The sequence below is a fragment of the Fusarium flagelliforme genome (genome assembly GCF_020744385.1).
Source record: "Fusarium flagelliforme strain FIESC 12 MPI-CAGE-AA-0113 chromosome Unknown B0J16scaffold_4, whole genome shotgun sequence".
Taxonomy (NCBI): domain Eukaryota; kingdom Fungi; phylum Ascomycota; class Sordariomycetes; order Hypocreales; family Nectriaceae; genus Fusarium; species Fusarium flagelliforme.
The window spans coordinates 2,928,477-2,955,451 of NW_025763506.1; the positions used below are offsets into that span (position 1 = coordinate 2,928,477).

The 26,975-nt window shown below is 49.2% G+C and overlaps 12 protein-coding genes and 1 non-coding gene across 13 annotated transcripts; 5 read left to right on the forward strand and 8 right to left on the reverse strand.

Moving 5' to 3' along the window:
* The first annotated feature begins 280 nt into the window (after window positions 1–280).
* Window positions 281–929, forward strand: B0J16DRAFT_414884 (uncharacterized protein). The gene is made up of 2 exons (XM_046133480.1): window positions 281–516; window positions 572–929. Exons 1-2 carry the CDS (start codon window positions 430–432, stop codon window positions 713–715), a joined length of 231 nt encoding a protein of 76 aa, XP_045983182.1. The 5' UTR covers window positions 281–429; the 3' UTR covers window positions 716–929.
* A 344-nt stretch (window positions 930–1,273) lies between these two features.
* Window positions 1,274–1,364, forward strand: B0J16DRAFT_t137. Its single transcript has one exon. It is a non-coding gene; the product is annotated as a tRNA-Pro (tRNA).
* Window positions 1,365–2,152: 788 nt separating this feature from the next.
* B0J16DRAFT_372341 (uncharacterized protein) lies at window positions 2,153–2,952 on the reverse strand (the record flags this gene model as incomplete). The annotated part of the gene is made up of 2 exons (XM_046130471.1): window positions 2,616–2,952; window positions 2,153–2,566 (listed from the first exon to the last, which is right to left on the reverse strand). The coding sequence occupies exons 1-2, from the start codon at window positions 2,886–2,888 to the stop codon at window positions 2,153–2,155; spliced, it is 687 nt and encodes a 228-aa protein (XP_045983183.1). The 5' UTR covers window positions 2,889–2,952.
* Window positions 2,953–3,061: 109 nt separating this feature from the next.
* B0J16DRAFT_341984 (fumble-domain-containing protein) lies at window positions 3,062–5,319 on the reverse strand. Its single transcript, XM_046127863.1, has 3 exons — window positions 4,641–5,319; window positions 4,291–4,570; window positions 3,062–4,239 (listed from the first exon to the last, which is right to left on the reverse strand). Exons 1-3 carry the CDS (start codon window positions 4,956–4,958, stop codon window positions 3,449–3,451), a joined length of 1,389 nt encoding a protein of 462 aa, XP_045983184.1. The 5' UTR covers window positions 4,959–5,319; the 3' UTR covers window positions 3,062–3,448.
* Window positions 5,320–5,844: 525 nt separating this feature from the next.
* On the reverse strand, window positions 5,845–7,650 carry B0J16DRAFT_372343 (uncharacterized protein). The gene is made up of 3 exons (XM_046130472.1): window positions 7,358–7,650; window positions 6,856–7,294; window positions 5,845–6,797 (listed from the first exon to the last, which is right to left on the reverse strand). Exons 1-3 carry the CDS (start codon window positions 7,553–7,555, stop codon window positions 6,079–6,081), a joined length of 1,356 nt encoding a protein of 451 aa, XP_045983185.1. The 5' UTR covers window positions 7,556–7,650; the 3' UTR covers window positions 5,845–6,078.
* A 2,267-nt stretch (window positions 7,651–9,917) lies between these two features.
* On the reverse strand, window positions 9,918–10,595 carry B0J16DRAFT_267557 (uncharacterized protein; the record flags this gene model as incomplete). The annotated part of the gene is made up of 2 exons (XM_046123446.1): window positions 9,918–10,461; window positions 10,513–10,595. Coding segments are annotated over 2 exons (627 nt in total), but the record flags the coding sequence as incomplete, so codon positions are not given.
* A 1,212-nt stretch (window positions 10,596–11,807) lies between these two features.
* B0J16DRAFT_135723 (Redoxin) lies at window positions 11,808–12,839 on the forward strand. The gene is made up of 3 exons (XM_046121809.1): window positions 11,808–12,213; window positions 12,268–12,470; window positions 12,519–12,839. Exons 1-3 carry the CDS (start codon window positions 12,090–12,092, stop codon window positions 12,693–12,695), a joined length of 504 nt encoding a protein of 167 aa, XP_045983187.1. The 5' UTR covers window positions 11,808–12,089; the 3' UTR covers window positions 12,696–12,839.
* On the reverse strand, window positions 12,786–13,991 carry B0J16DRAFT_341991 (ribosomal protein L24e-domain-containing protein). Its single transcript, XM_046127864.1, has 3 exons — window positions 13,800–13,991; window positions 13,491–13,634; window positions 12,786–13,388 (listed from the first exon to the last, which is right to left on the reverse strand). Exons 1-3 carry the CDS (start codon window positions 13,848–13,850, stop codon window positions 13,101–13,103), a joined length of 483 nt encoding a protein of 160 aa, XP_045983188.1. The 5' UTR covers window positions 13,851–13,991; the 3' UTR covers window positions 12,786–13,100.
* B0J16DRAFT_372346 (adenosine deaminase/editase) lies at window positions 13,992–15,557 on the forward strand (the record flags this gene model as incomplete). The annotated part of the gene is made up of 3 exons (XM_046130473.1): window positions 13,992–14,381; window positions 14,436–14,695; window positions 14,743–15,557. The coding sequence occupies exons 1-3, from the start codon at window positions 14,218–14,220 to the stop codon at window positions 15,555–15,557; spliced, it is 1,239 nt and encodes a 412-aa protein (XP_045983189.1). The 5' UTR covers window positions 13,992–14,217.
* On the reverse strand, window positions 15,520–16,828 carry B0J16DRAFT_341998 (nascent polypeptide-associated complex subunit beta). Its single transcript, XM_046127865.1, has 3 exons — window positions 16,485–16,828; window positions 16,173–16,346; window positions 15,520–16,100 (listed from the first exon to the last, which is right to left on the reverse strand). Exons 1-3 carry the CDS (start codon window positions 16,534–16,536, stop codon window positions 15,868–15,870), a joined length of 459 nt encoding a protein of 152 aa, XP_045983190.1. The 5' UTR covers window positions 16,537–16,828; the 3' UTR covers window positions 15,520–15,867.
* Window positions 16,829–17,433: 605 nt separating this feature from the next.
* B0J16DRAFT_384609 (uncharacterized protein) lies at window positions 17,434–17,910 on the reverse strand (the record flags this gene model as incomplete). The annotated part of the gene is made up of 3 exons (XM_046131437.1): window positions 17,434–17,564; window positions 17,612–17,796; window positions 17,855–17,910. 3 exons carry the CDS (start codon window positions 17,908–17,910, stop codon window positions 17,434–17,436), a joined length of 372 nt encoding a protein of 123 aa, XP_045983191.1.
* A 2,407-nt stretch (window positions 17,911–20,317) lies between these two features.
* On the forward strand, window positions 20,318–23,255 carry B0J16DRAFT_267992 (uncharacterized protein; the record flags this gene model as incomplete). The annotated part of the gene is made up of 3 exons (XM_046123468.1): window positions 20,318–20,753; window positions 20,807–23,065; window positions 23,119–23,255. 3 exons carry the CDS (start codon window positions 20,318–20,320, stop codon window positions 23,253–23,255), a joined length of 2,832 nt encoding a protein of 943 aa, XP_045983192.1.
* A 770-nt stretch (window positions 23,256–24,025) lies between these two features.
* B0J16DRAFT_135929 (major facilitator superfamily domain-containing protein) lies at window positions 24,026–26,917 on the reverse strand. The gene is made up of 2 exons (XM_046121810.1): window positions 26,455–26,917; window positions 24,026–26,399 (listed from the first exon to the last, which is right to left on the reverse strand). The coding sequence occupies exons 1-2, from the start codon at window positions 26,606–26,608 to the stop codon at window positions 24,343–24,345; spliced, it is 2,211 nt and encodes a 736-aa protein (XP_045983193.1). The 5' UTR covers window positions 26,609–26,917; the 3' UTR covers window positions 24,026–24,342.
* Between the last annotated feature and the right edge of the window lie 58 nt (window positions 26,918–26,975).

The following is a 26,975-nucleotide window of genomic DNA, read 5'->3' on the forward strand; positions in this document are numbered from 1 at the left end:
TGCTAAGGCGGATATTTAAACATGAATCGGGGAGAACAAAGACCATAATCGAAAACGGCGGCCAACCGTTTGATCCAATGAAGATTGAGGCCAACGCAGGTCCGTCCGTCCATCCAAGGAGCATTTGCTCAGCTCCGACTCAGGGCCCGTCCTTCTTTTACTAGCATTCCCCACAGGCGGCGTGTTGCAGACGAGGGGCATCCAGGGCAATCATGGGGATGACGTTGTTAGAATGACGTCGTTGATTCATCACATCACATCACATCACGATGTCAAACACTGTCAAAAGGTAAAAAGTCCGACCACAGTGACATATAAATAACTTTACTTGCACTCAACGTAGCTCTTCCCTCTTCACTCTCACTCATCAACACAAATTCACTCTTCAAAACACCACAATTCTTTCACACCCATAAAAAACAAACCATCATGCCTCGCAACGGAGACGGTTCTTCTGACAACGGCCCCTTTGAGGAAGCCAACCAGACCATCGCTCACGGCGTTGGCAAGGCCGATGTGAGTTTTATCTGTCTATTTCATCATGTAAACATCAAACTAACCGCCGTCTCAGTCTGACCGTGTCGACCGCGCTGACAAGACCGCTGACCTCCCCGAGGGCAAGGACGAGCAGGGCAAGTCCCTCAAGGACGCCAATGCCAGCGGCGGCCAGAGCCAGGGCATCAAGCATGGCAAGGACGTTGGACAGGGCAACTAAAGCAAAGAGAGGAATTTGACACATGGAGGCGAGGATGGACGAACAGAGGATGAACGATACCTAATGCTGTCTGCACGGAAAAGTGCATCATGATGACAACGAAATGAATACAAAGAAATGGCCACAACAGATGTTACTGTAGTGATGTTGTGATTAATATAGAGCGATGAGACACGAGCTTTGATACTATGTCGTGGTGAGTCGTCCTCTCGCTATGCTACTTTTCACGATGTTGAATTATCCATCGAGTGAGTGGGCCTACAGTCGGATGTCCAGGTGGTCGCGTGCTGTCAATCTGCACTTCGCCAGAGCAGGTCAACACTGATTCACTGATTCTAGGTCTTACACCCATAACCAATTGGGTTTCGGGTGTCGAAAATCTTATTCCCTGAGGAGCCGAGCTGACATGGATTGCTGCGAGACATCGAGATTCATACCAGCCACCAAAGAGAACCCCACCAAGGACGGATTCGCAATGAACGATGATCTTCAGCATATAATTCAAAACAATGCACCGATTTCCAATAACAACAAGAGCGAATCTTCAGATTCGTCTACGGTCTGGTGGTCTAGTGGTATGATTCTCGCTTAGGGAAAACCCTATAGCATTGCTTGCGAGAGGTCCCGGGTTCAATCCCCGGCCAGACCCTTTCTTTTTATCGATTTCATGTCTCACAGTTGCTTGAGAGAGAGACGCTTCTCTTTTGAACCCGTCATCAATAATGAATGAATGGTCTATTTATATTAGTTAGCTGTCAGTCACCCTTGATTGACATCTTACGACCGGAATTTGAGATACGGTCGTCAGAAGTGCAGGCTCTGAACAGATGAAAAGAACATAAGAACAGCTAACTTGGCCCCCACAACGCAATATATCCTTAACTCTTCCTTCTCTCAGACACACATCCTGTCTCCTTAGTTCGTTGCATGGTCTGTCTCGCTGCATAAGGATATGCCTCCCTTTAGAGTTCGTGAGTTACCCATGCACCGCTTAAAGTAAACATCGACCAGACACTACCTTGATCGTAGGGCCCGTCTCCAGTGACTTGATAAGGCAGTTATCGTTGCCATCGAACCCATGCATGGATGGTTTTCTTCTGCACCACCTGATGAATCAAAATTTCCGATTGGTTGAGCTTAAAACAGCCTTGTTCAACATCAATAATTATGGTACTGAGCTTTGATTTACGTGAGGATGATATGATAGAAGCTCGTTGAATGGGTTTCGAGTGGAGAAGAATCATTGTTGAGTCTATGAGTTTTAATGGATGATGCGCTAGGTCACTTGCTCAACTCAACACTCATCCCATCATTTACAATACTGCATACAACGGCGATCCGAGAACTGACTGACTTGCAAATAGAGCTCCATAACCCAGCTACCACATTTCCTTCCTGTCCTCGTCGCCGGGAATTTGGATAGATAGTTCCGGTCCTTCATCGTCTACGCTTGCTACTCTTCTTTTTCTCCGGCTCGTGCATATGCTTCTTCTCCTTTCTGGCTTTCCGGGCGTCTCGCTTTCGCCCATCCTTACAGCTCTTGCAATCACACTTGCCGGGCTCTTGCTCCGATGTTGGAACTGTCTCGCCTCCAACAAGCCCAGGCATAATCTTGATCCAGTCTTGAATTCGTCTCTGTGCATCGTCCAGGTGTCTCTGTTGCTTGGCGGTGCGATAAATGAGGTCTTCCATCGATGAGTACTCATGTATGTCGTAGCCAAAAGCTGTTGTATATGGAGATCGCCCTACGTTCTGCTGTATGTTGGAGTTGTTGCGGACATTCATGGAAGGAACTGGCTCGGGAACAACTCTGTAGTTCTGTAGTTTGGGAACAGACTGTGCCAATGGTAACTACGCCAAAGGTCAGTAATTTGACAAACCCTTCTGAAAAGTCACTTACAGTGCTGGTCCTGTTCTGGGTGCTACAACAGCATCGATCGCCTGAGTTACGATCGTTAACTGCGGGTTGACAATCGCAATCGCAGCCGCAACATGGACCATCATGATCACTCCATTCTGACCAAGTGCTCAGGCTTTCAGCTTCCCAAACTACGCTAGCCGGGTTGTACAGCTGATAGTATCCCACGGGTGCTGGATAGTAAGGTTGTCGAGTTGCGATTAGGGGGGGTGACACACCAAGACGGTTATCATTGACTGCGATTCCGTTGGCCATGTTGAAGATGAGGAGCTCCTTAGGGGCATGAGTTTCCTAAATCCAGAAGAAGCAGAGATTTATGTACGAACAGGGCTGGTTAATAAATGCCGGGTCTCACACGAAAGGATTATGATTATGTCATGTTGACTTTTGCCCTTTATCATGAGGCACGGATAGGGGCATGGCATGTACGACACAAGGCGCCATTCTTTGACGACGCAATTCTGCTAGTAGAGCTCCCGTGATATGGCCAGTGATGTAACCGTCCAATGCAGTTTTCCAATCGCCGATACTATAGCAAACAAGACTTCAAAGAAATATTTCCCGTATATTGCCGGCGATTTCTTTATATAATGCGCTGCAACCCATAAAAGAAAGAATATGCTCGACCCAAGTACCCAACGCCTGATTGTACGCCGCCAATGCTACCTTTGGTTTTACCAGCAACCGCGTTTGCCGCCAACCTTCACCTGGCATTGGTCAATATGCCAATGAAATCCGTAGACAGTTGTGATTTCTTTTGAAGCTCTTCTTTGGAGCGGTTTGTGTGACTTGTCCCTCTCTGTAGGCATACCTAATTATGATGTAGAAGCAGGTGCCCCTTCGCGGAGATTCTTCCTCAACTCGGCAATATCGTCCATGCCCTCAAGACTTCCCTTACGACCCCAGTTCTTCGGTTTCCTCTTGAGGAAAGCGCCTACTGATCCAAGATAGCCCTCGTGTCGGAGGAAATATGCTTGCTTTTCTCCCTTACTCCAGAACTTGATAGCGTAACTCAGCGTATTGATGGTTTGTCGATGGCCTCTGATGAAGGATCCACCGAAGTAGATGTTTGATAGGTTGTGGATTTGTGACTGAAGATAGGCGATCTGACCGATATTGTTCGATATTGCGTAAAGTAAAGAACGTGAGACATCAGCACTGTTGAAGCATGCATCGTCTGGTGTCGCAGATCTGCCATCTTCGGCTGCTGATTCGGCTTCTCTCTTCATGCGAAAGACCTTGCCGAAAGATGAGGCAATAGTTGTGCTCTTGAGTCCTATTTTACCATAGTCTGTTCCGTAAATATCGCCAACCAGCATATCGACATTGGCGTTGTCACCATGGGCAGCTTGCTCGAGCATTTCGTCAAATGTTCGCGCTCCTGTTAGTAGTGACAATAGACCCCAGAGGGTACCGCCACCAAGTGATGTACCGCCAACTCGCTGATATGATCTTGGCCCAGTAACCTTGAGAAAGGAGACGCCTGAGCCAATATTGACAAGGAGATAGGGATAGATGTTCTCCTGGGGTACAACAAAGTGCATAGGATCTGTTTCAGAATAGGTAAAGACCTCGCGGGGGATTTCAGTAATGAAGAAGTCGAGGCCTGGGAGGCATGATTAGTTAGACAAAAGTGATCGCGAATCGAGTTACTAACCAATAATAAGGCACTCCATTTCGTCCTCCTGCGACACATCCACATCTAGAGCCGCTCGGATCTTGTCATAATACTTGTATGCGCCACCACCTGTAGCCATGACACACAGCTCTCCTGGTTGCGAGCCATTGACAAGCTGATTGTCGCGCAAATGGCGCATGAACTCGACGCAGTCATCGATGCGATCCGTCTCGAAGCTCTGGAAATTTAACCGGCCACCGGGATCCGTGGAGTCAACCTCACGCGAAAAGTAGACGAGCTTTATAAGCGAACCTCCAATCTACAGCGCCCACCTCCATGTCAGCCGTCGCGTTCCTCTAGAACGACCTTTCTGGGAGGGGAACACATACATCAATCGCAATATGGCTCACAATCGCAGTGTGGTATGGTAATCGGATGTCGCTCGTCTCGGGATGCGATGGACTCGTTCGACCGTTAAGCGAAGTGAGGCCACCAGCGCTTGCACCCGAAGTCGATGCTGGAGTCGCGGTATCTGGATCGACGATAAAAGCGCCTTTGACATTGATCTTGACGCTGCCCGGGCGAATAATGGTGCTGTCGATCTCGTCGGTCGACGTCATCGTTCGGCGATGCTTGTGGTTCGAAGAATGCGCCGGCGCTTGAGGCTCCTGCACAATGGCATCCTCATGTTGCGAGGCGGGCGTCATGGTGTGATTGTTTCTCTCGTGCCGCGCACGAGGACGTTGAAGAAGATAGAGGGGGTTAAATTGATAGTGGAGATATAGAGTTGAAGGGTCTGGGGCACGACGCGGGCGCAAAGTTACCTAGTCGCAAGTGCTTCGCGGTAACAGTTGGATTTGGTTGAATATAATGAATAGATTGGAGGAAAAGAGAGAGATTGAGAACCGAATAGAGAAATTCAAGATAAGGAGTAACAAGGAGATGAGCTCGGTAAGCTAAGTTAGTAGGTTAGGTATAATAAACGGCTGTGGAGGGGTTGTCAATCGGATGGGGAGACTTGACATTACAATGGGGTCGACCCTTTTTCCAAGGCGCTGGTCCCTCATCATTTCTCCAACCTACCTAAAAGCCGGTGGGCCGAGGTTCCCTTGGAATTGCAAGGCTCCAACGAGTTCATCTTAATGGATCTTACCTAGTAGATACCTACCTACCTACCTAGGTACCTATGCTGGATGGAATAATTCAAAGTTATCTAAGTACTAAGTTACGTATATATCGCAAGGAAGAAATACAGCGAACTCTTTGCGCACGTCTCCAATTCCATATGTTCTTTCGTCGTAGCGACTCAACAAAGACAAAGAAAGTTGTATGGTTGATTCCCTTTCCCCAGCTTTTGTATGGATGTTGAGATGATATACACTCCAAGAGCGTCGCATTCATTTGCCGCAGGAAACAGTGCTTCGGTAATACTGTACGGCCAACCTAATTAGGTAGGTACCTAGGTAATTACAGTAGGTAACTTCGAAATTGACTTTGCTTTGACAGCCCCGATGGTCCGGATGACTTAACGTTAAGGAGGGGTTCAGGGTTTAATGCCGAGCTTAGTAGGTAGGTAGTCAAGTGCCGTCGGGTCTCGGACGGAATTGAGCGGCTGTGAAAGGAACGGTTCAACTTGAGAATTCTCACTCGATTCTTGTTCACATAGTAGTGACTTTATTTTATCAGTTTCGCGCTTCATAAATAGATGGGTATCCAGGACTAATGTACAGGTAAATAAATAAAAAAAAGATTGAACTCATGTTCATCCTCTGTAGGTACTAGGTTCGGGTGCGTTCCTTGCAATAAAATAGGACAGTATCAATTATCTTAAAAGAAATGACCTCCTGGGACAGCAACAAAGATTGCAGTAACGACGCCGCCCATAAGCACTGAAGCAAGTATCGCCTGAATAAAAATGGTGTCCTGGATTTGTCGAAGCGCTGGCTCTTGGATCCAGACTTCTCGGTCAAATACCTTGCGGACGACGTTGCGCTTTTCATACTTAACAACCCAAGGCTCATCCTCGTAACTGTTCTTGGATCCAAAAGATTCAAAGCTTTGCTTGCTCGAATCATCCAAGTTCTCACTGTCGACAAACAGTTCCCACGGCCTGACATGACGGTGATGCATGCCGTGGAGAACAACACACATGCCTTTGTAAGCTGCAACCAGTGTGCTGATACCGAGAACAAGAGCAACTGCTGCTAGAGCCCGATATCCCCGACCAGCACGACTGAGTGTGAGGATGAGGCCAACGATGATGCCAGCAACGATGAGGCCAACTCCCAGCGACCGCGCAAAGAATACACGAGCAGGATTGCCGTTGCAAATTGACCATCGCACAAAATTGGGATGGGCCTGATGGCGAAGACTTGAGTCAACAGTCTTGAAGATGCTGCGGAACGCACTTGGATGGGTTGTTTTGGAGAGCGCTATAATAACAGCCTTCTGTTCAGAAGATGAGAGATTCAGTTGTCGAGGAGCTCCCTCCATGATATAAGTCACAATCACTCTATTGATCTCTTCTCGGAATGGCTGGATAGTGACTGCTATAGCATTAGTACCCGCATAAAATATAAGATTGTTGTGAGTATGTCGACTTACAAGGCTGTTGAGTACCAGCAGTCTGAAAAGCGTCAGTGGCTTGACTCATATAGCTCATTGCATTAAGTGAGCCCATGGTGTTCGTTGCTGTAAAGATCGAGGCCTCGTCCCCTCCACTACTTTGGGGAGGCGTTGCAAAGGGGTCGATAGTACCGCTCGCACTTCGATCCTGGGCAGTGAGCTTTTTCTCAAAGTCGGTTCCCTTGAAGATCTCTGCAGCCTCGGGCTCTTTGCGCATCTTATCGACTTGTTCCTTCCGAATCTTAATGATAGTCTCATCCTGCATGGCCCTGGTCCACTCGGGAGCAAGTTTGATATCGGTCGTTGGGTTTGTGTTGAATCGTTTCTCATAGTCTTTGAACCAGAGGTAGAACTGAAGGTTCTCGGCAGCATGCTCCACGTAGATCAGATAAGACATGAAATCGCGAACAGTCATAGGCTATGATTGAAGAAAAGTAAGCTATAGCCCATATGAAGGCTTATCCGAGACATGTAAACTCACAGGGCATGTTCCACCGTTGATTATATTGTCGAAAGCCAAGGAGTCAGGTATACCACTAGAGTATCCAGAGAAACCAGAGTTGACTGAACCATCGGTCTTTTCCGCATCAGATAGGGAGTCGCTGCTGCTGCTATTGCTGCGATAGGATCGCTGGTCCACATGCTTAGGACGGGTGTAAGTGAGTGGAAGAAGACCCATGGTGATGAATTGAGACGAAGGTTTTAAAAGGTAATCAAGTAAAAGAGTGAATGGGCGAAGCGAAAAGGTGGAGGTGAAACTTTGGGATCTCAGCAAGTCTGCCAGTCACACAACTACCCAAGTCGATGGGGTAGCGCATGGTTTAAATACTTACCTAGGTAGCTTGCTGGTAAAAAGTAAAAGATGGCAAGCGCTGAAGCAGCCTCGCCATCATCGTAGGACCTATACCCATCTGGCATTGGGCCAGAAGCATCCTACATAGAGGTTGCACAATATTACCTAGGGGTGCCCAGTTTGTCGGGCAGGTCGATACCCAGAAACGTTAGGCTCGTCAGTTTAAGCCTCCCTAACGTAGAAGGGCACGGTACAGTACATTCTGATTGAAGTAATCGTCCCGAGTGTATGTACATACTGTATGTACACTAAGGGGGGAGATATGCTCCGGTGGATCTTGTAAAGCCTCCGGCAACGAACTTTACCACCCACAAACTCAATATTATTTGGGACAGCCATGGCACGGGCCCAGGTACAGTACATAGGCGAAACCCAAATTATGTGTATGTACTGTAGACAGGGACGGGTAAAGACATATGATTGGGTTGCACAGCAAGTTGGAAGTTTTTCAGCTGGCCCTCTTTCGGCGCATTGACATATCACGTCACCCAACACAACAACAAGCTGGTACAGTATCGGTACTCGGTCGAATGACATATAATTTCCAATAACCATGGATCTCAACTCCAGCAGATTCTCTCCGTCTGCTACTAGATCCGGGATACCGCCGGCCTAGCACTGGTCTTTCGCTTAGATCTTAGTGGCCGCCTGGGCTCACTTCAGGACCAAATGTTGACGGCGTGAAGTCGTGGCTACTACGTAGTGGGTTAAGTGTGGCTACTCCCTGTCCGTTTGTTCAACCATGCTTGCATTGCATTGTCCAGAGGGAGAATTAGGTGGCGGCAGGGGCTCTAGGTTGTCGTCGTCGTCCCTCTGGGCTGTCGATAGGAATGTGTGCAGCTGAAGTTTATTGCTTGTGGCGGGCAGCCGCATCCCAGTTGTCGGGCTGCCCGTATAAACGGTCCAAGAGAATTCATATTGCAAAGTGGAATCGTGGTTAAATGGACCAGAAACCCGAATTGACGGAATTTCTACCATCTTGTTATACTCTAGTTTGGGTATAGACTTAAAGCCATCACAGCTTTGAACTTCTTATTTGGTCATGGCTAGAGAATAACCAATAAAATGGAATTGGAAAGTTGACAAGTCGGTTCTAGAGTTCACGCGGATGGCGCGATGATGCTTTTCTTTGCTTTCCTGCTCATCGAATTGATATGAGATGTGATGCGTGATGCGTGATGCGAGATGTGAGTGGATGGATGCAAGGGATAACCCTGTAATGCATCCTGTTCCTTGTTGCCGATGCTTCGGCAATCTGGGAGATCAGCGCAGATTATCAGACCCAGGCGCCGCCAGCCCAAATGAGTGTTTCCCTCCGAGAGTCTCACAAATCCGTGTTTGCAAGGCGCAATGTCTCGCCTGGAATGCAACCAATTATACATGTTGTGCTGCAATTGCTTTTTTCGGGGTCTGCGACGTATAGACTATAGACTGAATATTTGAGAAAAAGAATTCTTGACCTACGTTATGTGAGGAGCAATATCGGATCCTCCTTCAGAAGTGTTGTAGAAATCATCCTTTGTAATGGTGACGTGATGGTACGGGAAAACGGATTCGGAGAAAGCACCTAGCTGCTCTTGGTAGCCAGCTTAAAGCTGAGGCGCGTGCATAAGTTTTACAATCATATGGGGGGTGATGTATTCTGACTACCTGCATAGCCCTAGCTAGAATTGATTACCTGCTGTCAAAAGCAAATGCTGTTGGTCATCTCGCTCTTTTGAATTGGTTATTAAAAAGAAAATTACCATCATCAGCTGTCATGCAAGCCAGTTTCATATCCAGAATTGCTTTTGTGTATGGGCTATAGCGCATAGTATATAGATATTGGCCATACGTATCGTGAATGTCAGATAGATATTGTTTGAACATAAAAAAGTGAAGAGCTGACTCCGTGGAAACGTGCCATCGATCCATGGATATCAATGTTTTTTTCCTTAACGCGGGACTGAAGGTTTATTTATATGTGTGTACGGGATATCAAATGCTTTAGAACTGCGAGTTTCTATGTCACATCCTTCCTTGTATTCACCTTGATTACTCATGAGTAGATTAATTCATCTTGTTTCAGACGTAGACATTTCCTTTCAAAGTCCAGACAGTCTCCCGATAGTCTGGGTAAGTTCTGTTGCTCAAACACTGTAAAACTTCAGAAGACTTGCGTGTCTGCGACCAAACCCATTATCAATGGCTATCCATAGTATGCATCATGGGCCCTTTTCATCTCCTCGGTGAGTCCTCCCTTCTCAGCATGTTCTCCTCTCAGATGCTGCTGTCCCTCCCAAAATTTCTCTCTGTCGGCCAGAATCTCATCCGCCCATGTCTTGCCAGCCTCAGATCGTAGCTTACGCGCAACGCCCATAAACTCACCCAGATCCTTTCGTTTCTCGTTGTTCCTTTCGTACTCCACTGCCTGCAGCAGAAGCTCTATTTTGTCGATGTCTTGGGCAAACTGAGCTTCTGGGCTCTCTGCAGCCTCAAACTCATGCCAAAGCTCCTTGATCTCGGCAGTATATGGGCCAGACCAACGGTTGGCTATGTACTCGATAGTCGCAGCCTCTCTTCTGCCCTTCTCATCCCTTGATACCCCACTAAATGGGGTGATATCACCGACAACTGATTCAGCAATGTCATGGACAAGGCACATCTTCATGCACTTGACCTGGTTAAGGCCCTCGGGAGCGAACATGGCTATCATACCCATTCGATAAGAATGGTCGGCGACCGATTCGGGACTAGTATAATGAGTCGCCACTCCGTTTATACATTGAAAGGACTCGACTCACTCAATTCCATGTCTCTTCCAACCCTCACGCTTAGTCGTCTTCAGACCACCGAGAAGATGAAAGAACGAGATGGGCGAGTTGGATGACTGAACGAGCTTGTTGCCGCCAAGGACTTTCTCTACGGACCATGGTTCGCTAGTCGCTGATTTTCTGGTTAGTACCGAAGAACGGGTAGGATAGAAGACATACCTGAGTCGACCGCTGATTGCTTAGATCCTGACATTTTCGGTAGGTGTTTTGGCGAGTAAATCAAACGTTGGTAGTCGTTGTCAACTCATGCATATAATGTTTCCCCCGCTTCGGGACGCTTCGGTCCGTGTACTGTTATTTGAAACAGGCAAATTGGTGAGCCATTGTCACTGTTGATTGGTAGGCGAGTAGCTCTCGCACCGATTATGCAAAAGTCATTCGATATTTCTTCATCACTAGGTACTTACAAATACTAAGAAGTGACCCGGTGGCCTTTAATAAAAGGCTGGGTTCAGAGAGGGATGCAATAAATGAATACCTCATCGACCATAGGCACAAGACAAGACCCGATAATGCTGCCATCCGCGTTTACGAACCAGGTGCTAGTTTCTCAATCTTCTACATTCCAAAGTATAACCTTTGGTCGTTAAGGTGGTACCACCGACTTTTGGTTCAACCTGTGCTGGCGGCGCAGTATCTATCAGGCAGGTAATTATTGGAGATAATGGATGCCCAGAAGGGAGCATATGTGCTATAGGGTAGACTGATTCAGACTGGACAGATTATACAAGGAGATCGATCGACCCTACATCATTGAAACATTCGTGGGAGGATTTCTGCTACAATGTAAGCGACATGGTCAATGGATAATACTATCAAATCGGAATTGCAACAGCGACACCTCCGACTCTGCTCTCGCCGAAACTTCCGGCAATGCTTCTAACGTTGTTAATCTAATCAGATCCCGGACCCGATGACAAATGCTCAGCCGATAGCAACTCGCACACCGAAGCTGAAGCCGAGTCTCGCCTGGCAGCTTCATGAAGTAGGTAGGTAGGGTAGTCTAATGGGAACAAGGATCGAAGTGAAATTTGCGGAGCATGATGAATTTGAGACTTGATTCCAAACGGGACCCTTGCAAGAAGAAAGGACTGGACCCTGTCTTGAACTGTAGTGACCTGTTCAGTCCCTATCAAGGTGCTCCGCGTCTAAATACCAGCTCAGAGCGGCATGAGCGGTAGACGGCGGTTCCACCAAGGCCGCGTCGACCGCTTTCCGAACATCTCCACAGAACCCTTCACTGACCTCATGCGTGACCCTCTTTGCGCCAGCAAGTGCCGTTTTTTGATTGTCCGATGGCTCTCCGAAAAGGCAGAGAGAATGGAGGAAGCCGGCGGAGTGGAGAATTGCGCCTTTGCTCTAGAGTGCCTTAGGGAAAGAGCGGCAACTCAGACACGGAGGACTACCTGGAATGAGAAGCTGCTACCAACACGAATATCTTCTATATATTTCCATGGCGCCGGTTGATAGTCTGTTTCTTTCTTCCCTCGCATTTTGATACTCACCAAACATCTCTCAATTCTCTCAACCACACAAACACAGCCAACATGTCTGGAATCAAGGCCGGCGATGACTTCCCCCAGGGAGTCTTTTTCAGCTACATCCAGCCCTCACCTGAAATCGCTGAATTCTCTACCTGCGGTGCCCCTACCAACTACAACGCTAGCGAGGGTATGTGATCTTTTATGCCTATGCCGAATGATCCATACTGACACTGAACTGCAGAGTTCAAGAACAAGAAGGTTGTCCTTGTTTCCGTCCCTGGTGCTTTCACCCCCACCTGCAGTGGCTCTCATGTTCCTTCTTACGTCGAGAACATTGACAAGATCAAAGCCAAGGGCGTCGACCAGGTCATCGTAATTGCTGTCAACGATGCCTTCGTTATGCATGGTTGGGCTAAGGCCAACGGTATTACTGATGACCGAATTGCAAGTTCTGAATATTCTTAGTTTAAAGTACACTGCTAACTCGCACAGCTCTTCATGTCCGATCACAATGCCAAGTTCTCTAGCAGCATCGGCTGGAACCTAGGGGAGCGAACGGGCCGTTTCGCCCTCATCGTTGAAAACGGCAAGGTCATTTACGCCTCCAAGGATGACGACCCAAAGAGCATCGAGCAGTCTGGTGCCCTCGGTGTCCTCGCTCACCTGTAACCAGATTTACCAAAGAGCACAGCATATAATGGAGACATGTGCATGAGATAATGACGAAATAGACCAACTACATGAAAGCCATTAAATACAATCCAAGGTCACCCGTGACGTATGTTCCTGTATCGTAAGGCATTGGTGTCGTTATCTAACAAGCTAAGTTGCTAGTATTCTGAATAACGCCATGAGGTATTTACCCAGCCACCACTCAACTGCACACCCTTTATTCGTCACGACACGAATCAGATGCGTGTTTTGTTTGTTTGACCATTTTGCATTGCTCAACTATCAATGCACCCTATTGGCATTCCATGCACCCGAGATTGTAGAAGAACCGGCCGGACAAAGACACAAGAACCACGGACTCCACTCTCCCATTTTCATCATCCCTCAAGTTCCCATCCTAACTTAACGGGTCTTGGCCTGGACCTTGGGAGCAGAGCCCTTGGCACCCTGCTTGCTGACTTGTCGGACAGCCTGGCCCTTGGAGGCCTGGGCAGCGAGCTTAGCCTTCTCAGACTTCTTGGCAGCAGCGTCGGCCTGCTTCTTCTCCTTGCTCTCCTTGATGGCCTGGGCACGGGCAGCAGAGCGGGCCTCGGGTCGGATGTTACGCTTCTCCTTGATCACGTCGAGAGAAGCACCAACAATGCCTCGCTGGGACTTGACAGTGCGGCGGGTTCGCTTCTTGGCAACCTCCTGTAGTATGTGTCAGTTCTGTCATGTGGCGATGATTCATGAGAGGCCAGCAGCAGTGAGGGGCTTCGGGTGAAGTGCTGCTGGCTTTCGATTGTTGCATACCTCAGAGATACCCTTGCGGTGCTGGCGGCGGTAGAGGACGGTCCATGCGATACGGCGGGGGTTCTTCCTTTGCAGGAAGAGAGACTCCGACTTGCCGTTCTGGAATCGGAAGATCTTGCTGTCGCCACGGACGTAGAGCTTACCCTGTGAAGCGATACCCGTTAGCCATTGATGTCTTCATCTTGTTCAGCACCAAGTGTGCATCGTCCATGCGATCCATCGTCGTCATCCTCCTCCAGCGACTAGTAACTTCGCATTTCGATAATCGACCGGATCGCATCAACGGGGGGAATGGCAAAAGGAGCGTACCTTGCCAGGGTAGATTCTCGCGCCGGAGAAGGTGTCCTCGTAGGTTCGCATCTTGTCGCTGGTTGTGCGTTGAAGGCGACAAGGTGTTGTGTAGTTGACCGTGGATTGGCGATGGCAAATGGAAAGTTGAGGGTCGACTGTCTTGGAGCAGCATCAATTTCGGATTGTGCGTTTTTGGTTACTAAGCGATCTAGGGCAGGCAAGCACTGGATTTGATTGGTGATAAGCTATCACGTGCTGGTGCGCATCCACCGTGTCCACTGGAGCCGGAGAATCGTCGGTGCAACATCCCTGAGAGGAGGCTCAACTTCACTTACACCATTGTCAACTGTCACACATCTCTTGTTTGTCAATCCGCTGATTCAGGCTTCTCAGTCACTGGATCAGATTGGATTCGGGGCAGTTTGGGCATTCTTAGATGACTTCTCAAGCGGACTTGATTGCGCAAGCGGTGTTAGATCAATTCCACAAGTTGCCTGCGAAACGGAAACCTGCCGTTCGCGATAATGGTTTGCACGAATGGGTTCCCTTGAGTGGCATCGTTGCTGAAAAGAATGGCGTCTTAACCTGTCTAGCTTTGGCGTAAGAAATCACCGGCTCCTATGGTTTGTTCTGAATCTAAGCTTTGTTACGTAGAACTGGCATGAAGTGCCTTCCGGTATCGAAAATAGCACAATCGAATGGTGTCGGCATTCATGACTGGCATGCCGAGGTCTTGGCCATCAGGACCTTCAATCGCTTCCTACTTGATGAATGCCATGGGCTTCTTGACAGAGACAATGGAGAGAGCATACTGCGAAGGAAGAGAGGCATATCCGACAGTGATGGGGTTTCTTTGCAGCTCTTTGAGATCCAAGAGGATGTGAGACTGCATATGTACTGCTCAGAAGCACCATGTATGTCATCTTCAGATTGCCGTCATTCCAACCTCTGACTTTGATAGGTGGCGACGCCAGCATGGAACTCACAATGGCTGCCCAAAAAGATGCTTCAGCGTGGAAAACGCCAACTCCTATAACCGGAACTCCTAATCCAAACGCCGACGCATCTTTACTAGGACGAGCCTGCTTCTCTCGAACCGGCATTGTTAGGCGGAAGCCTGCTCGAGGAGATGCACCGCCAACACTATCCAAATCCTGCTCCGACAAATTAGCACTTAAGCAGTGCACCTCGCTCCTTTCGTCTCTCGCATCAATCTTCATCGACCCAACTAACGCATACATCCATAGCATCGTATTGCCAGAATCCCAATACTCTGATGTCGCTTGTCATCGTGCCTTCTCAGCAGAAGGTAGAATGAAGCCGTTGGTTGGCAAGGTGTGGCCAGCAGGTTATTCATTCAAGGAGTTCTCAGCTCTGACAACAGATCTGGAATTCGAGTTCTCTAAAATCGCCGTAAAAGCTCGCTCCGACAGAATCTCAGCCAGCAATCTTGCAGCTACATGGTCGTTATCAGGATTTGAAGAGAACATAATTGGCGGGGTTATTCAAGGCCGAAAGGCTTTCAAGACAAATGCGGCAAGTCGCACGTCCAGACGAAGCATCTGGGAGGCAGCTAGTGACCTGGCCGAAAGACTCGATGAGTATTCCGCCGCGGCACGATATGTGACCTCCAGTACTTATCGCGATGTAAAGCAAGGACAACTGACAATTCACAGAAGAAGAGTAAAAGATGAGACGCGCGAGACAGCACTGGTTGGGTGGATTAGGAATGACGGAGGATCAGATTTCCAACTAGAAAAGCGTAGCAATCATTGACATCATTAGAGATTGGTATTTCTCCCGATGTAAGTCGTATTTTTTGTTTGTTCGTACAGATCAATCAACCTCAGCCAGCATACCTAGAATCGCCATTCCACCGCGACAGTTCCCAAGCTGTGACCGTTTGCACACCTGTACCTACTCCTCAGCTACTCGTCTTAGAGAGCTGGGGAGTGATTCTTACGACTATCCACCCATTACCAGGGGGGAAACATAAAACCCGCCTCGTAGGAGAAACTATCCAGCCCCTTGGCCGGACATGCCTACGATCTCACTGCCCCATCGCCCTCGAGTGTGTGGAGGAAATTTACTCGACCTTGGGCTCGCCCTCGAAGTTCTCGCCCTCGACAAGGTCGGGGATCTCGTCGTCGTCCTCACCCTTCTCCTTCTGGAGGTTCTGGTAGCTCTCAGCGAGCTTGCGGAGGGAGGCCAGGGAGTCGGGGCCGAGCTGGTTGAGGATGCCGGGGACAAGCTCAGTAAGCTCCTTGTCCTCACCGTTGCCGTAGATGGCGAAGGTGTTGGAGGGGACGGCAGCGTGGACTATAAGAGTGGAAGGGGTCATGTCAGTATACACCAAAGCCCCGCGCACAACACCAAAGTGGGATGACTAACCCTTGGGGGCAGCAAAGTGGATGACGTTTCCGTCCTGCTTGAACATGTTGACCTCCTCAATAGCCTGGATGGGCTGGGTGTTCAGCTTCTTAAGGGCGAGCTGAAGCTTCTTGTCATCGGCACCGGAGCGGGCAGGTGCGCGCTTGACCTTGCGTCGGGGGGTACCCTTTCCACTAAGTCGTTCCGTTAGCTGCGATGTTCGGCTGTGACGGCGTATAAGCCTCGTTATGCACAAACATACCCTGTGTCGTAAATCAGCTTCTTGTCCTCACCCCAGAATTAATTTTGAAAATTGCTCAAGAAATCACGTACCAGTTCGGGCACCGAGGCCGAGCTTCTTGAGGCGTTCTTGAACGTCGGACATGATGGGCGAAATTCGATTGCGGGGGATCGGGGGACTCGATCGAAACTGGAACAAAACTCGTCAGTCGGGGGCGGATTCGAACGGAATAAATCGATTATTCGGAGAGGAATTGATCGGGGATTCGTGTATTCGAAAGTCGGGCAACATACCAGTAGTTAGGCTTGGGTAATTAGCTGTTTGTCGCCGTCGGCTTCGAATCAGTGGTGATAAGTCAAAGTAGATTTTGTGCGTGCCAAGAGTTTTCGCCTGTGGAACTACCATTTCGCCGAGGAGGGGCTCTGAGTGCCCGCTCCGCCCTTAGGTACTTCGGTCGGTACCACATGCCTACTAAGGTATGAGGCACTGAGGTCAATCGCTCGCTGTGACGTTAGGCACGGGCTCAGTCAGCTCGTGGGGTAAGTTTTTAGTTGACCTCTCGTGCATCTCAAGTACCACTCTATAATTAAGAGCTATCTACTATCACTGGAACACATCGTAGCTCTCGGCCCTTGAAAGGTGATGATTCTCACGAATCACAAGTGAGATTAGCAAACCAGTGATTGGATGACCTCTGAATATCAATCAACGCTCTTGATTGGCGAACTTCCATTATATTTCACAACATGGAACAGCCAGAGGTAGGCGAGCATTCCACTGAGAGATAAGTACCCAAGTTGGTGTCTTTCCATTGCATTAAGATTCTCTCAACCTGATACACAGAAAAAGAAATGAATAAGTTTCGTTTCAATAAGTGACATACATATTGTTCCACATAACTCCCGGTGGTTTTTAACCTTGCAACTAGTTTCCTGCTTATGTAGACGAAAAGAAGATATCACCAAGCTGTTGTACATGAGTCGTCCTTTCATAATTTCCCATACTCTTACAAGCAAAAATGACACCCAATACACATCGGTATTACTTTGCATCCAGACCAGCCTCTCTTCTCATCTCCTCTCGTCGAGTCTCAGTCTCAAGTTTTGAGGCCTTTGCGGCAGCGGCAGCATTCTTTCGCTTTCGCTCCTCTTCCTCTTTCACAACAACCCAGACTGGCAACATGTTAGTAATTGAAGTCAATGTCACAGAACAAACGTACTTGGCTTGTCCGACTTTGAATACGCCTTCAGCCGGGTCACAAAGTCATCGAAATCTTGCTGTCGCTCCTCGCGGTTCTCCAGACTCTTTTTGCGCAGTTCGGGATTGTATCTCGATCGGAGCTCTTCCTCAGTAGGTGTTAACCACATGGTAAAGGCCGGTCCTCCAACTGCGACTACGGCACCACTATATCAATGTATTAGCTTCTAACTCCGCGAACATGCTGTGGTAACAATATCCATACCCCATCAGGACCTTGGTCCAGAACCACCACCTTGACGAAGGCTGCTTAGCTGCCATTACGACGGTAGAAGGAAATTTATGGCGCAGAAATTAATACCTGTCACCGGTAGTTCGTAGTGCGGTTGATTCAACTTCACTCTGGATGTTCCAACGATCGTTTTCACGATTCTGCATCCGTCATTGATTTGGCAGTATTCCCTCATTCGTGGACGTTTCGATAAGGAAGGCGGTCACGGAAGCAATCTTGACCCGGTCCCGACGACTGACCTACCGTCTGGTATCCCTTTCCATGGAGCCATGTATGATTGGATCGCATTCCGGATCACGAAACATTCTCTATCGTACCTATATGACATATAAGGCGGTCCTATATATCTTTATCTGCATAGAAGTGCAAGAAACGGTGTCTGTTGGTTGTTGCTGTGCAAATTAATGAATGATAACTTGTAGTACAAAGCAGTCCTACATTCTTGCATCAGTTAACGAACGATCCATGAATTCAGCTTTTTGGTTCGTTGCCGTCTCACACCGTGTCTCAGCTCTCCAACCGGGAATTGTATCCGCGTGTCGAATGAGCTACTGTGAGGTGGCAAAGACCTTTCTTCCCAAAAAAGACGCTTCAGAGATTCTGACTGGTCAGCAGTCAATCTCAGCTTGAACGTTCGCTCGACAAATCGTGTCGCAGGAAGCCAGAGTGGGCGAACAAGTCCCTGACTTCGCTGGATTTATGCCCGCCCGCTCAGACGGCAACCTCAATCTCGGACAGATATGTATCGAGCTAAACATATTGCACACTTCGCAGCCTCGGCCAAGAGCGCAACGGAAAGTCTCCCTTGACGTCAATATCGGACGGAGTGCTATAAGCGCGAACCTGGATACCAGGTCCCGTCTGCAACATTTTACGCACAGGTACCGTATTGCCTCCTACTGACTTACCTAGCGCCGATTAACCGCTACAGGGCTCCGTCGAGCATCCAGGGACGCCTTGAAAACCGCTTATTGACAGGAAACCATGTGTCTTGGCCAGATCCACAGATGATGTTATGCGAGCAGCCGTGCTTAGGGCTACCAGGGGTCTGTCAAAGAAAGGATGTGTCCATAGACACTGCTTTCAAAGGATCATTCGTTTAATTGATTTGTTTCGACTCTGAGGCCAGTCCTCTCAGCAAAGGGGCTAGTGGTATTGTTAGTCTTTCGATGACATGATTTGGTCACCGAGGTATAATAACCAGCATTGTGATACACGACAAAGCTTTGTCTGAGCCAGGTAATGACACATCGAAAATCTAGAGTACCGAATAGCGCGGCAATTCGGAGAAAGGCAACAGTCGCGGTAAAGCCGATCAACGTCGCCGTTAATGGACAGCCAGGGGTTGGGTCAAGCCACATTTAGTTATGCATGTGTCGGCTGGCGGTTGTAAGCCAAGCCAGCAGCAGCGAAGCGCCCTGTCTCTCGTACCGTTGGAATGAATGCCTCGTGATACGAGCCCATTTCATTAGTTGTGGAAAAAAGTTCTCTGTGTGACGACACCGTTCAGAGTTGGGCTTATCCATGTATGCTCTTCTCGGCAGGTCCTTGATGCCGAGTCGCTTAATTATCTTGCGACAAGCCTAAAGCTACTTGTCATAGAGCGTTAAGCAGGTCCGGCGTAGACGGGACCCTGGAGCATTGAATGATGCCCCTGAAGGCTTCCAACTAGCAGTCTCAAATCTTCTTCCGACCTGGCTGACAGGGGTTAGACCTCAAGTAAGGTACCACCCGCATGCAGGACGTACCCACTCGAGGTAACCTGGAAAACGGGCCAAAACGACCCGACAAGCCACTGTAGATTTAGCGCCGCCGCTCCACATGCTTCCTTTGAAGACGACGGACGGATTCTACTGGGCTGCAGCTAATATGGACCTGACTGAATGGCAACAAACCTGGGGGCAGGTCACGTTGGTGGTTGGAGGTAACCTGACCATGGATACCTTAACTCTCCCGTTTCGGGTGACCAAACATAAAGGAATTCCCTGTCCTCTTCTGGTGTGCGTCGCTTGAAGGCAATCTACCAGCCCTTCATTTCATTAACAAATAACTTCTAACTTGGTATCTACGCATTCCTTGCGCCGTCACTCATCACCACTCTCTTCCTCGGTTTCTGACATAGAAAGCTATTCACGGGCTTTTCTCACCCTTTTGAGCTGCCGTCCAAAGGGTCGAATACACCTTTGCCTTATTTACCTTACCACCTCTTGTGGCTGAGATTATCGTCGTTCTCTTGCAGTCATTCTACGATCTGGACCGCCGATCACGCCTACTGGAAACCTAGTTACCGTAGCTGCGGCACGCCATGCGACAGTAATTGAAACTGATTTTGCACCAACCAGCCTGCAAACTCATATTTCTTCTTCTGGACTGGCAATAGCAATTTGTTGAGTTAAACACAGAGCTTATTCATTCTTCAGCTACCGAACTGCGATCATGGCATCTATGTACGACGCAGGTTATGGTGGCCACCAGCGACAAGGACTGCCCAGATCTGCCCCGCGACAGCATGGTGGTGCGCCGCCGCAGCAATACGGAACACAACCACAACATGAACGACAACCAAGAGGTTATGGCTATGATGACTATAATGAAAGTCCCGGTCAAGGGTATGGAGGACAATACCAAGAGCCCAACTACGGCAGAGGGCCACCTCCTCAGGATCCTTATGGACGCGGTGGGCGGCCAATGCCCAGTCCTCATGGAGGGCCAATTCCTCGATCACAGACGGCTGACCCGCATCGTAATCAACAGCGGCCTCCTCCTCCCCGGGGAGGTCCCGGACCAGGCCCAGGTCAAGGTATGCCAAGTGGCCATCCTGCTCAGAATGGTATGCGTCCAAGCCCATATGCCGCGAATTCGGATCCCACAGGTGAGTCCTCATCGCATTATGATATGCTACTCAGCTTACCAGATTGCCAAAAGCCCGCCGACATATCATGAACAGTCCTCCCATGAGTCCTCGAGATGGCCAGTTTGGGCATCACTATCCACCACAAGACCGACGAAGACCAGAGATGGGTTATGAGCAGAAGATGGTGGATCAAATGTCGAGTTTGGATATGAACAACAGGCAAATGATGCCAGCAGGTGGACGCGCGAGTTCCGATGCCCAGCGCAGCCAAGGCGAGTACGGACGACCGCCACCGAATGGCGGCCGTGGGCCTCCTCCGAGAGGTCATCCCCAAGGACAGCATGCTGGCTACGGGTCTCAGGGTGGTTATGGAGATTATAATGATGCATACAATGGCCCACAAGAACCTCCGCGGGGTGGCTTTGGACCGCCAGCACGAAGCAGGACCATGCCGGTGGATGATATGAGGCAGACGACGAACATGCCACCCTCTCAGCGTGTGGACCCAATGCAATACAGCACCCCGGCTGGCCGAGGGATCCCTCAACGACCTTCGACCGCTGGCGGTCACCGGGCACCCCCTCAGAGATCATATACAGCCGCTCCGCAAGGAGTACCAGGCAATACCTATGACAATGGCTACAACGACGGAAGTGCATACCAGAACCCACCGAGGGCTTCATATGAAGACGTTTACGGCACCTATCCCGACCCTCAGCAGAATAACAACCCAGGCTACGGACAACATCCTCAACAGAATCGAACCAGTCTTCCGGACTTCGACGCGATACCACCTCCAGGACAGCGCAGTTCTTTCGAACAATCAATGCGACCTAACAACGAACAGCCCCAACGCGTAGCCCATCAAACTGCGGTACTCAACCACGCAAAGTCTCAGCCAATGCTTCGTCAACCCCAATCCGCCGTTTTTGAGATGGCTGGGGATGTGCCCGACGTCCCTGCGGTTCCTCCCATTCCATCCATGAATAATTACCAATCAAGTTATGAACAAGAATATAACCAGCTACCCCCTAGGGGGCCGAGCGCACCAGCAGCGATGAATGGCACACATGCTGGAGGGCCGGCCAATATGGATGGTCTTCCTTCACATCCGGCACCCATTCGCCCAGGCTTGATGCAAGACTCCATGGTTCGCATGAACAGCAAACCAGCCCCCATTCGGAACTATGGAGCTTCGTCGCCAGCACCTCGACCCCAACAACAGCCTCAGTATCAACAGCAGCAACAGCAGCAACAGCAGCAACAGCAGCAACAGCAGCAGTCACCGCCTCGTAACAATGGCCCACAGCCGCCTGCCAGAGAAGAAGGCCCTGTCACAACCCAAGAACTGGAACATCTTAGAATGCTTATCAAGAATAACGCGAACGACCAGGAATCGGCTTTGAGACTAGCTAAGAAATTGGTTGAAGCTGCCGATGTGCTGGCGCCTAAGATGCCGGATCCCAAGCAGCGCATGAGAGCACGCGAACGTTACCTAATTGATTGCCACAAGATTCTCAAGAAGCTCGCAAACGCTCAAAATCCGGATGCTATGTTTTTGCTGGCCGACTGCCTTGGAAGAGGTCTCTTCGGCGAAATTGACTATAAGGAAGCTTTCACACAGTACCAGTCTGCGGCGAAACTTGGACATGCTGCAGCAGCCTATCGAACAGCGGTATGTTGCGAAATCGGTCACGAAGATGGAGGTGGCACACGCAAGGACCCAATGAAGGCCATTCAATGGTACAAGCGAGCCGCAACCCTGGGGGACCCCCCAGCAATGTACAAGGTCGGAATGATTTTGTTGAAGGGGCTTCTTGGTCAGCCCAAAAACCCTAGAGAAGCTGTGGGCTGGCTCAAGCGAGCGGCAGAGCGAGCAGACAAGGAGAATCCGCATGCGCTACATGAGCTAGGTTTGCTATACGAATCAGCGCAACCAAACGATGCTATTATTCGAGATGAAGCATACGCCTATAACTTGTTCCTTCAAGCTGCTAATCTGGGGTACAAATTCTCTCAATACCGACTCGGCTGTGCCTTTGAGTATGGATTGCTGGACTGCCCGATTGATCCCCGCCAGTCCATTCAGTGGTATTCAAAAGCAGCAACGCAGGAGGAGCACCAAGCAGAACTTGCGCTGAGCGGCTGGTACCTGACGGGTAGTGAAGGTGTGCTGGGGCAGAGTGATACTGAGGCATACCTATGGGCTCGAAAGGCTGCTATTGCAGGGTTGGCCAAGGCTGAATATGCTATGGGTTACTTTACAGAGGTGGGAATTGGTGTCCCGCCCAATCTTGAGGATGCAAAACGTTGGTATTGGCGAGCAGCTGGTAAGTGCTATCAATTTAACGACAGAAACGAACGATGACTAACAACCCTCCAGCCCAAGACTTCCCCAAAGCTCGCGAGCGTTTAGAGGATCTAAAACGAGGCGCAGGCAAGAATGGCGCCCGCCAGCGTGAGCGCATCTCTCGAAGCAAGATGGATCAGAAACAGGAGGGCGATTGCGTCCTCATGTAAGGTGCCATGACCATTCTTCGACTTCTTACTATAAATTACGAATCAATTCTACACAACCTTTATAACGCAAGCCAACAGGGAAATAACTATGAACCATGAAGCTTTTAGGACATGAGCGATGTCTGTTCAGTACGGAGAGGGGAAAAGCAAACTCTGATGTGTATTTAAAGAGATAAAGGGGCGTTGGGTCTGGTGTCTTTGGATAGCATGGGAAGGCTTTGCATATGGTGCAGATATATACCACATGAGCAGCGGGATAGTTTGACATGGCAAAAGAACCATCAAGAATGGTCAAATCACACTTTTTCAATGATCATTATGAACCAAAACAAGCATCCAATTAGGGGCTATATTATTCTGAACCGCATGTTATTCTTGGCATTACCAGCTATCTGCCTTGCGGGGCGTGTTAACAAGGCCTGGTATCAGCTGCCAGTCACAAGCAATACATAGATCAAGGCTTTCCATCCAGTTTACAGCAAAGTCATACATTATGCTATATCGAAACATCTGCAGGTATTCGTGAGATTACCCTTGCGACACATTCTTACGCGTCAGATAAGACCTGGCCGGAACACCATTTTATCGTCACGTCGCTTGACTACGCTACGTGCAACACACTGCTTGTCATGTATGGCATGTGATGATTGCTCGGATGGGCCGGGTCTTTAGCAGGCTTGTAAGTTGGCACGCCACCACCACCACCCCCATTTGAATAAGCCAAGACATGATTCAACGTCAAACCCGATGAAAGTTTGAGGGCTTGGATATCTCTCGATGTGTGTGCATAGTTAAGCGACCGACGTTAACTGTGGTAATAGAAAAACCTCGACACGTGTCGTTCTGGCGTTATGGTACTTCACTGGAAATAGGTTGATGCAGGAACGTTCTCATTCTGAGCGCTATCATTCTATCAAATGCTATATGCAAATCAGGCATGCTGTAGCACTTGCGTGCTGCCCCGTAGGATGCAAGTAATACCAAATTCCAAAACTCCTATATGACGAACGAATGGACCACAATAACAGCAAAACGCCTTACTGAAAATGCTTATGATGCGTTGGAACAATGCAATGACAATGCACAATCAGAACTTCTCCATCAAGTTGGCTCGAACCGTCCACATGCGAGCTCTCTTTCCAAATATGTACATAGGAATTGTGAAAAGCATCAAGACTAGCTGGATAATGCCAATCCAGATATAGACCATCTTGGGACCATCTCCATGGAGCCAGTGGGTCACAAAGAGACTGAAGACAAGACCGTGTAGAATGTTCTTCGAGAAGTTGAGTGTGACCAAAGCCTCTCCGGCATATTGACGGTAGCTGTCCACACAGAACGTGATGGCTGTTGTCGAACCCAGTGAGCATCCAAAAGACACAACACCAAAGAAGAAAGTAGGGACCATCCAGTGATCTTTCTCCTCGGCAGACCACCCAAAGCCCATCAGGCCAATGCAGGTGGTAATCAAAATAGGGATGGCCATGACAAGACGGAACTCGGGCTCATAAAGCCCACCATTACGGCGAGACATTATCTTGACAATAATGTCGCTGACCTTTCCTGCTACACCAGTTCCCAGGATACCACCGATGAACGGCGAGATATAGACTAGACCAGTCTGGAGAGCAGTGAAGTTATAAGACTCTCGGTCGCGATAAATCATAGCGATCGACTCGGAGATGACGATGAGCCAGCCGACAGAGCAAGCGTATACGGCAGATGACCACAGAACAGCGGGGTATGCGAAGAGAACAAACGGGCGAATCATAACCTTGAACCAATTATCACCATTAAGTCGTCCATGCCAGGGTTTCAGAGTTTGGGTAAATGACTTAGGAGGCTGTTGGCGAAGGTTATGCGTGTATGCTTGGACTTTGGGTGAATCTTGGAAGTCTGAAGCGTCCAGCTTCTCGTTCTCGAGGTTCGGGCCCAACTTGAAAGAAGTACCATTGGACTCGCTTCCGGTAGAGTTGTCAGCGCCAGAAGTTGAGGCCGAATCTTTCTCTGAAGGGTTGACCGCGGCTTTAGGTGACACGGGAGCCACAGACTCTTCATCAACAGCATCAGGTCCGGCCCAGCCCACATGAAGGTTCCTACCCCGATGGTGGAACGATGCAGGTGATTGTCTTCCATCTTGGTTAGGGGTTGCTCCAACTGGGTGTTGTCCATGTTCGGTCTCCGGCAAACCTTCTTCCCTAGTCTGTTGAACCTGGTGTCGAGACGAGAGTCGGCGAAGGAAACTGGGCCTCTTTGACGGGTGCTTGGGTCTCGCGTGAGGAGTTCGATCCCAGAAAGTCTCGGGGACAAACAAGAAGAGAAGCACAGCACTTAAAGCAATGATCATAGCCAGGATCCAGAAGGTCCATCGCCAGCTGAGGCTGCCAATGATAACTGCGCTAACAAGAGGAACCAAGTTCTTGCCACCAAGCAAAAGGAGGGTGTAAATGCCGATACGGTATGCTCGCTCGTGGAGAAAAAAGATTTCGGCGATTGTAGCTGACGGAAGACATTCAACAGGGGCAACGGCAAAACCTTGAAACACTCTGGCGGCCAGGAGGGAGTTAAAGCTCGGAGACCATGCAGACCAGAGCGATGTGCCAATGAACATGATAGCACTGCCCAGATACACTGGACGTTTGCCATAAAGAATTGCAGTTGGTGAGAACACGACTGAGCCGAGACCCATACCCATCATGTAAAGTCCGGTCGTTAAAGCCACTCTCTCGACGTCAACGCCGTAATCTTCGGCAACATCCGTGAAGCCAGCAGCAATCAAGGGAGTAGTACCACCACCGATCATGCAGTAGAATCCAAGAGATAAGAGAGCAGCATCTCGTTTCCAGGAAGGCCAATTCAAAGGGTCGTTTCCCGAGTCTTCAGGCTGGGGATCTAGGATGATAGCGCCGTCGCTTGTTTTCTTCTTGTCTTCATTCGCACTGACTGGACGGTTCGCACTGGACGGGCGATGGCCTTCCGCCGCGACTGATGCTGCTGCTGCCGCTGCTGCTGCTGCTGATGAGGCTGATGCCCTTCGTTCATCAACAGCGAAACCAGTGGGAATAGAAGAATGGGAGTTCCTCGCATGGACGTTTCGCAAACCAAGGGGTTCATTGCGATGCGATGCAAGAAGGAGTACAGAGCCTGCAGGCGCGTTAGTTTTGCCATTGGGATGGATTGCAAAGAGTTTTGTACTAACCTGGAACCTCGATGGTCTCTTTGTCGTTCAAAACTCCCATACTCCATTTCGACGGGCCATAGGAATCATTCTGACGGGGAGAGGCAGAGCCGGAGCCACCACCGCCGCCGCCCAAAAAACGCCGCCATCTAGGCGCATTTGAGCTTTCTGGCATGATGAAAGTCTTGTCGAGTCAAGAATCCGAACACACAAGAAATTTTTGATATTGTGATTTTTCTCTGGGGCAAAGGGCGGGCTAGGCGCAATGCCTGTGGACCGAGTGTATAGACCTTGATAGATACTAGGTAGGTGTGGTTTTAGGAACACAACATGTCTCGACTATAGGTTTCAAAGAATACTGAAGAAACAAGACGAAGGTGAAGGAGGATGGAGGAGAACGAGGAGAGATGTGCAGATAATTTCAGGGCATATATAGATGGAGATGAAAGATTTGTAGTTAGGAATGATAAAAGATGGGAAGTAGGTAGGTAGGTTGTTAGTGTAGCAAAGCAATGGAAGGCATAAAGGTCCAGTAAATTGTG